The sequence below is a fragment of the Salvelinus sp. IW2-2015 genome, linkage group LG3 (assembly GCF_002910315.2).
Source record: "Salvelinus sp. IW2-2015 linkage group LG3, ASM291031v2, whole genome shotgun sequence".
NCBI lineage: Eukaryota > Metazoa > Chordata > Actinopteri > Salmoniformes > Salmonidae > Salvelinus > Salvelinus sp. IW2-2015.
The window spans coordinates 11164796-11174222 of record NC_036840.1 but is presented as its reverse complement, the minus strand read 5'-3'; the positions used below and the strand labels follow the sequence as shown (position 1 = coordinate 11174222).

Genomic DNA, 9427 nt, shown 5'->3' with positions numbered 1-9427 from the left:
TCTTTGTACATAGAGTATATTGAATTATTATTTTACAAACATATTTACAGTGGTGAGAGACAATGAAATCCGGACATTGATTGGAATAACTTTAGTTGGAGAGTTATGAAGCGGTGTGCAGTCGCGTGTGTGTTCATGTTTGATAAAAGTGAAAATGGGCTTGACAGCAGTGTACAAACTCAAATAACTCAGTCAGGATGCCCACTACACTTCTGTACCCAGATGCACACTCAGCTCTTGCAAAAGGCGGTCTCTCTCCAGCTCCAACAGGGAGATTTGAAAATTCTTCTCGCTCACCTCCTGCCAAAATAAAACATAGGAAAAATGACCTAATCTACCCATCCACATCAATCAAAAGARGTGAAGTAGGATGCTTTAGTGCTAGGCTGTGAAATAAACAAGCCAGCACACCCGGTAGCTCTCCAAGACCAGGGTTGGAGATCACGGATAAAGATACTAAAGGGGTTCCCCCTCACCTGTACCAGTACCGTGTTCTGCCACCGTAGCTCATTGTCTGATACCTCGACCCTCTTCGGAGAGGATGGACAGCCGGTTACGTTGGGCTCAATCATCAGACTACCCAAAGATCCATTCACCCTCTGGATCTGAGACCTGAGGCGGCACGATGACACCCCCTGTACAGCGTGATGAGAAGTGATACGTTTAATATCAACTGTACGGTTTAACGACACTTGTTAGCTTGTAAAGACATACGGTTCAAGGCGGAAGTTTACATACACCTTAGCCAAATACATTTAAACTCAGCTTCACAATTCCTGACATTTAATCATAGTAAAAATTCCCTGTCCTAGGTCAGTTAGGAACACCACTTTATTTTAAGAATGTGTAATGTCAGGATAATAGTAGAGAGAATGATTTATTTCAGGTGTAATTTATTTCATCACATTCCCAGTGGGTCAGAAGTTTACATACACTCAATTAGTATTTGGTAGCATTGCCTTTAAATTGTTTAACTTGGGTTAAACGTTTCAGGTTGCCTTCCACAAGCTTCCCACAATAAGTTGGGGGAATTTTGACCCATTCCTCCTGACAGAGCTGGTGTAACTGAGTCAGGTTTCTAGGCCTCCTTGCTCACACACGCTTTTTTCATGGCTGCCCACAAATTTTCTATGGGATTGAGGTCAGGGCTTTGTGATGGCCACTCCAATACCTTGACTTTGTTGTCATTAAGCCGTTTTGCCACAACTTTGGAAGTATGCTTGGGGTCATTGTCCATTTGGAAAACCCATTTGCGACCAAGCTTTAACTTCCTGACTGATGTCTTGAGATGTTGCTTTAATATATCCACATCATTTTCCTATCTATTTTGTAAAGTGCACCAGTCCCTCATGCAGCAAAGCACCCCCACAACTTGAATCTGCGACCCCGTCCTTCACAGTTGAGATGGTGTTCTTCGCCTTGCAAGCATCCCCCTTTTTCCTCCAAACATAACGATGGTCATTATGGCCAAACAGTTCTATTTTTGTTTCATCAGACCAGAGGACATTTCTCCAAAAAGTACAATCTTTGCCCCCATGTGCAGTTGCAAACCGTAGTCTGTCTTTTTTTATGGCGGTTTTGGAGCAGTGGCTTCTTCCTTGCTGAGCGGCCTTTGAGGTTATGTCGATATAGGACTCGTTTTACTGTGGATATAGATACTTTTGTTCCTGTTTCCTCCAGCATCTTCACAAGGTCCTTTGCTGTTGTTCTGGGATTGATTTGCACTTTTCACACCAAAGTACGTTCATCTCTAGGAGACAGAACGCCTCTCCTTCCTGAGCGGTATGACGGCTGCGTGGTCCCATGGTGTTTATACTTGCATACTATTGTTTGTACAGATGAATGTGGTACCTTCATGCATTTGGAAATTGCTCCCAAGGATGAACCAGACTTGTGRARGTSTACAATTTWTTTTCTGAGGTCTTGGCTGATTTCTTTTGATTTTCCCATGATGTCAAGCAAAGAGGCACTGAGTTTGAAGGTAGGCCTTGAAATACATCCACATGTACCCCTGACTCAAATGATGTCAATTAGCCTATCAGAAGCTTCTAAAGCCATGACATCATTTTCTGAAATTTTCTGAAAGTTGTTTAAAGGCACAGTCAACTTAGTGTATGTAAACTTCTGACCCACTGGAAATGTGATACAGTGAATTATAAGTTAAATAATATGTCTGTAAACAATTGTTGGAAAAATTACTTTTGTCATGCATGAAGTAGATGTCCTAACCGACTTGCCAAAACTATGGTTTGTTAATAAGAAATTTGTGGAGTGGTTGAAAAACGAGTTTTAATGACTCCAACCTAAGTGTATGTAAACTTCCGACTTCAACTGTATATACAGAATATGCAAGCTCAGCTTGAGTTTCCAAGGCATAAAATTCCCGTAAAAAATGTTAGTTAGACTGCTCATTTTATTGTTTGGTGCCAACATGGAGAACAATTTGCGAAGTTCTGTCTATCTGTGTAAAACAATCTGAACCTCACTGTAGTAACTCACCTCTCCTCCCCACACCTCTGCCCTAGCTCCAGCCCCGGTGCCCACGTTAGCCTGCCTGGATCTGTTGTCCTCCAGTCTATGTCGGTACCATAGTCGGGCTTGCTCCAGAACCTGCAGCCCGGCCCACAGAGTGTCCTGCTCCCTCTCCAAGTTCTTCAGCCTCTTAATCTGAGACAACAAGAAGTGAGATATAGGCAACATTCAAATTCAATTAGCTTTATTTTCCATATAGGAGATTTGTATTGGGAAATGAAGTTGGTAGAGCTACAAGTATGTTGTGTTGGATATGGAAATATAGTGTAGATGAGTAGCCTACTACTGTGTGACTGGAATACTATATTTAGGCTTTTGCCAGGAAGCTGTGAGGAGCTGGACTAAACATGTGGGAATTTGTCATCGGGGTGGCTGTTGCAATGGAGTCCCGCTGCTCTGATGTCGAAGACTAAACATGGATCTGTATCCATGAAACTAGAACTACCTCATGAAACAAGGAGTGAATAGAGTCATTTTAAGCAATGACAAAATGTAATAGTGTAGCCTTATGTGTGTAATGAAGCTCCAGATGGGACCTGGGGTGTACTATGGCTGGGGTTACTCAATACAAACTCAATACAATAGCTTGTGTTTACAACGTTTGGAATTGATTACCTCATTGTAACTCCCTCTGTCATTTCATGTTGAACAGACACCGACTATCTATAATCGCAACTACAGTTCTCTACATAATCCTATGTGAAATAAGGCCATGTGAAATGCACACGCCGGCATTCCTGTCTTGATACGCTCACTTTGGTAATATGCAGAACATACTGTATGGTACAATAAGTCAGTCAGTCAGACAGAGACACGGTGTGCACTCACGCCAGCATATTTTACCTATGAATCTGTCAAACTGAAGCCCCTGATAAGTATCAACGCACACACACACACACACACACACACACACACACACACACACACACACACACACACACACACACCACACACACACACACACACACAACACACACACACACACCACACAAACCACACACACACAACACACACCATGCACACACACCACACAGGTCTCACCCATAGGTAGAAGCGTAGGGCGTCAAGGCTGTAGATGCTGCTCCGGAGAGGGATAATAACCGAGGTGTAGGACCCAGGGGCCGGGCACTGCGGGCAGGCCATGGGAGAGCCCTACCTCTGCCAGCCCAACACAGCCCTTGTGCCCTGCACTGCCCTAATACAGCCCTACACACAGCCCTAGACTGTTCTACGTGGTCACACGTTGTCCTGCTCAATCCTACACAGCTCTACTCCTCGCTAAACAGCAGTACAGACAGCTAGGGAACACAGCAGGCGTCGTCTGAACAGGACAGGGACAAATAGAGAGAATCCGAGAGAGAGAGGGTGTGAACAAGAGTGGAAAAGAGGCATGGGTAGTGAACTATATAGTGCCCTGGGGCAAGGTAATGAAAAATTCCACGTGTCATTGTCATGACTGGCTTATTGACAGAGCCACCAGAGGGGACTGAACAAGGCAATGAAAAAAAAGATGGCAGCGACAGAAAACAGAAAACAGGAATTGGAAAAGTGAGCTTGGGGTATTTTTTGACTGGGGGGGATGACACAGGCATGGAGATAGCAGACTCTTCCCCTGCTCCACACACTACATCAAAAACATCCCCTATCGAAACAGAGGAGTACAGGCTGAATGGGTGTAGCCATGCCGTGAGGAGTTATCCCTGGTTTTAGGCAAACAGTTTCGGGTTTGTTCTGTTCTAACATGTTATGGAATGTGACTTCACTTGAGCATAGAGAACACACAATGCAAAGAACCATAAAGGAGTGTACAGGTACGTACAGTCCGCTTAGGTCATTGACTGCTGTCAAACGAGACTGACGAAAAGCTTTAGGCTTACAAGATTCTGCACTAGAAAAAAAGGGTGACAAAAGGACTCTTTGGCCGTCCCTATAGGAGAACCTTTTTTGGTTCCAGGTAGAATCATTTTGGGTTTCATGTAGTACCCTCTGTGGAAAGGGTTCGACATGGAACCCAAAACGGTTCTATTTGGAACCCAAAGGGTTCTACCTGGAACCAATAAGGATTATCCTATGTGGACCGCCAAAGAAACCTTTTAGGTTACAGATAGCACTTTGTTTCTAAGAGTTTACACTAGTATACATTACATTAAAAACAAAAGGTTGTTTTTAATGTGTCAATTTGTTTCTGAGAGCCCAGTAAGCCTGGTTTAAATATGTCTAATACACTGTCTGAACAGAGCAAATTGACACGGCACGCAACACGCTGTCACTCCCATAGAGAAGAAAATCTATGATTACCATGGGCGTTTTGCTGCAGATAACCCCTGGCAAAATGTAACCTTGGTCCAAATGTGACCATGGCACAGAGAGCGGTTGGGCCCCATTTTGTTTTTACAAGAGTCAAGACAATGTAGCCTACTGTGAAAGCACATCAATCTAAATCTCCTCTTAGTGTCGTTTAAATGATGAGTTGAGCGATTGACAGCTCCATGACTACAGCAAGGGGACGTGTAAACAGGCTAATTCAGACGAGGAATGCTACAGCAAATAGAACTATATGTTCCCAATTTTCAAGAGGGTTTGGTACAAAAAAATTATGTCCTGGGTTCCTCCCTATACCATACATTGAGTCAATGGGCCCCTCCCTTCCATTTGCTCGCAATGCAGTCAGCAGATAGAGATAAAGCTACTTGTTGTAACGGTAGTGCCTGTTCACTGCTGGTAGCAGCTAGTTCACGTATGACGTTTTCTAACTTTCTAAACAAAGTTGTACCCTTTTACAACCACTTGGGGGCAGTAAAAGAGTAGAACTCAGTGCAGTCTGGTTATGTTGGTTCAATGCCAATCTAAGATTTCCCAGGACAAAACAAATTGTCTCAGGAGGATTTTAATCTCCAACTCACATAACATAATCCTAAAACTAAAATCAACCAGAGTCAGTCTAGATAAAAAAAACAAGGAATATGCTGACACGTCATTGGGCCATGCTCTAAAATCTTTGAAATGTCAGGCTAAAGAGAACCCTTGACTTTGTGCCACGCTATGTGCTGTAGGATTCCAGCAAGATAAACAACATAACTCTGGTCTGCACCATAGAAATCAAATCAAAGTTTAGCGTCCACAGATTTGCAGATGTTATCGCAGGTGCAGCGAAAAGCTTTGGTTTCTAGCGCCAACAGTGTAGTAATACCTAGCAATACAAGACAATACACACATAGTCTAAAAATCGAAAAAGAGAAATTAAGAAATTACAAAACGAGCAATGTCAGAGTCCGGAATATACAGTATATATACACTACCGTTCAAAAGTTTGGGGTCACTTAGAAATGTCCTTGTTTTTGAAAGTAAAGCAATTTTTTTGTCCATTAAAATGAATTAAAATCGATCAGAAACACAGTGTAATGTTGTAAATGACTATTGAAGCTGGAAACGGTTGATGTTTAATGGAATATCTACATAGGCGTACAGAGGCCCATTATCAGCAACCATCACTCCTGTGTTCCAATGGCACGTTGTGTTAGCTAATCCAAGTTTATCATTTTAAAAGGCTAATTGATCATTAGAAAACCCTTTTGCAATTATGTTAGCACAGCTGAAAACTGTTCTCCTGATTAAAGAAGCAAAGACCTTTCTTCTGAAACTATTCAGTCTATTCTTATTCTGAGAAATTAAGGCTATTCCATGCGAGAAATTGCCGAGAAACTGAAGATCTCGTACAACGCTGTGTACTACTCCCTTCACAGAACAGCACAAACACGCAAACTGTCTTTAACCAGAATAGAAAGAGGAGTGGGAGGCCCCGGTGCACAACTGAGCAAGAGGACAAGTACATTACATTAGAGTGTCTAGTTTGAGAAACAGACGACAAGTCCTCAACTGGCAGCTTCATTAAATAGTACCTGCAAAACACCAGTCTCAACATCAACAGTGAAGAGGCAACCTGTTTTGCAGGTACTATTTAATGAAGCTGCCAGTTGAGGACTTGTGAGGCTTCTGTTTCTCAAACTAGACACTATAATGTACTTGTCCTCTTGTCCCCCCCAGTTTTATCATTGGAATGTGATACAAAACGAGGCAATGGTTAATTTCCTGGCACCACTCCGCCAGGGCCCTCAACCTCTTCCCTGTAGGCGGTCTCGTCATTGTTGACAATCAGGCCTACCACTGTTATGTCGTCAGAAAAGTTGGCGATTGAGTTGGAGACCTGCGTTGCCACGCAGTCATGGGTGAACAAGGAGTACAGGAGGGGGCTGACCACGCACCCCTGTGGGGTCCCCTTGTTGAGGATCAGCGTGGTGGAAAACACCCCCAATTAAATCATAGCCTCAGGGCTTAAACAGTTCTCTCTTGCCCTAAAGCAAAGATAAAAACAAGAGTATGAAACTCAAACTGTCTTGATGATGTTCTTTGTTTGCTTTTTCTCTGTCTGTTCTACTTTACTTGTTACCAAACATTATTATTACCAACCCCACAAGTTTTAAACGTGCTATTTGTTGATGATTGCTAATGCATTAGCACTGTAACGCACCACTACTCCCAAAGCACTCATCATAGTAGTGACTTCTGTCCACTACCTCTAGTTGGTGATTTAGAATTGGCCCCTGCTTCCTGTACACCTCTCTCAAACAAGCACATACAGTTTCCAAACATAAATACACACAAGCAACCACAGAGGTATGCACACACGTGCACACATACATGCCATTGGTCAACCCCGCAAGGACCTACCTGATCTTGAATCCCCAGTCAGTCCTCCAGTGTAATAGAACTCACTGAGGGTCTCTTTAACAGAGGTATAATTTAAACATTATTCTGGAGCAGATAGCCAGACGTCTCCTACTCAACCCTGCTCACTGCTCAAGGCCCATTGTTCCAGAGAGTAGGTCCGTGGAGCCATACACACACAACCCCATGTAATGACCTTGACTTCGCAAGGTGAAGCGAGCAGTGAAGCGAGCCATGAGACAGGAGGGGCGCAGTCTGGGAAGGGAAGAATCTTTCCCTTTCTCTCTTCTCTCTCTCGCTTTGTCTCTCCCTCTCTCTCTTTCAGTCAGGTTCATAAGATCAGACTCACTCCAGACCAGATCAATTTGAATGGAGATGAGCCCACTTGACCCAGTCACCATCAACACCCTACCTCCCTTAACAATTGAGCGGACCCCAGCACAGTCTCTCTGCCCCCCTCCCTAATGTTTCCCCTTACAGGAGACACTCAGTTATMTGGACGTATTCTCTCTTACTTTAACACAGGGGTGTCAAACTCATTCCATGGAGTCGGGCCTAGTGTCTGTTGGTTCTTTGGGTTTCCCTTTCAATTAAGACCTGGACAACCAGGAGAGTTCTTTACTAATTAGTGATCTTAATGAATCAATCAAGTACATGGGAGGAGCGAAAACCTGCCGACACCCGGCCCTCCGTGGGATGAGTTTGACACATGCTTTAACCCATAAAGCCTCATCATCACTGCTGTCCAGCAGTTCAAGCAAACTCCATCCAGGTGGAGGAGAGAGTGTCCTTGCTAGTTGCACGCACAACCTCACTCACGTATGCTCACACGCTTACACATTCACACGCAGGCCTGGGCCCTATACACTGTGACCAGATGTAAACCAGACGGGGTCCAGATGAAGATAAGGATAAAAACACACCATAGGAATCATAACAGCATTTCACCTTACCTCCAAAAGACAATGAACAGACATGCTATTCAAGGATAGTATGCGTGAGAGCATTTCGCCCAAAACTTTACCTTAAGTATGTTGGATTACATAGGTAAAGTAGAAAATGGGCTATTGGTTTAGGGTGTCATTAAGAGTGGGCTAGAGAGTCACTTCCCATCATACACACACGTTGGGAAGAAAACAAAGGATAGAGTTATCTCCTTGGCCCACCGACACAAATACATTTACTGAAAAACACCTTTCAAAGAGTAGGGACCTCATCACCTTAAACCACAGACACACTGAAAATAACAGACGACTCGGTACCCTAAATACAGACACACACACACACCTGTATACAGTGCATTCGGAAAGTATTCAGACCCCTTGACTTTTTCCAACATTTTGTTACGTTACAGACTTATTCTAAACTGGATTAAATCGTCCCCCCCCCCCCCCCCCTCATCAATCTACACACAATACCCCATAATGACAAAGCAAAAGCAGGTTTTTAGACACTTTAACAAATGTATAAAACCAAAAATATTAAATATAACATTTACCTAAGTATTCAGACCCTTTACTCAGTACTTTGTTAAAGCACCTTTGGCAGTGATTACAGACTTGAGTCTTTCCAGTCCCTGCCGCTGAAAAAATCCCCACAGCATGATGCTGCCACCACCGTGCTTCACTGTAGTATGGTGCCAGGTTTCCTCCAGATGTGAAGCTTGGCATTCAGGCCAAAGAGTTCAATCTTGGGTTCATCAGACCAGAGAATCTTGTTTCTCATGTCTGAGAGTCTTTAGGTGGTTTTTGGCAAACTCCAAGTGAGCTGTCATGTGCCTTTTACTGAGGAGTGGCTTCCATCTGGCCACTCTACCATAAAGGCCTAATTGTGGAGTGCTGCAGAGATGGTTGTCCTTCTGGAATATTCTCCCATCTCCACAGAGGAACTCTGAAGCCATGTCATAATGACCACGGGTTCTTGGTCACCTGCCTGACCAAGGCCGTTCTCCCCCGATTGCTCAGTTTGGCCGGGTGGCCAGCTCTAGGAAATGGTTGGTGTTCCAAACTTCTTCCATTTAAGAATGATGGAGGCCACTGCATTCTTGAGTACACTTCAATGCTGCAAAAAGTTTTTGGTACCCTTCCCCAGATCTGTGCCTCGATACAAATCATGTCTCGGAGCTCTATGGACAATTCCTTCAACCTCATGGCTTGGTTTTGCTCTGACA

At 43.7% G+C, this 9427-nt stretch overlaps 1 protein-coding gene across 1 annotated transcript; it reads right to left on the bottom strand.

Annotated features, from left to right (window-relative positions):
• LOC111981117 (suppressor APC domain-containing protein 1-like) lies at positions 1 to 4052 on the bottom strand. The gene is made up of 4 exons (XM_024012271.1): positions 3574 to 4052; positions 2500 to 2667; positions 477 to 635; positions 1 to 300 (listed from the first exon to the last, which is right to left on the bottom strand). Exons 1-4 carry the CDS (start codon positions 3673 to 3675, stop codon positions 205 to 207), a joined length of 525 nt encoding a protein of 174 aa, XP_023868039.1. The 5' UTR covers positions 3676 to 4052; the 3' UTR covers positions 1 to 204.
• Between the last annotated feature and the right edge of the window lie 5375 nt (positions 4053 to 9427).

Coding starts and splice junctions, on each gene's coding strand:
- LOC111981117 (XM_024012271.1), bottom strand. CDS start 3,675: ATGGCCTGCCCGCAGTGCCCGGCCCCTGGGTCCTACACCTCGGTTATT. Junction 2,668..3,573: donor CCCTACGCTTCTACCTATGG/GTGAGACCTGTG, acceptor TTGTTGTCTCAG/ATTAAGAGGCTGAAGAACTT. Junction 636..2,499: donor CAGAGGTGTGGGGAGGAGAG/GTGAGTTACTAC, acceptor CACGCTGTACAG/GGGGTGTCATCGTGCCGCCT.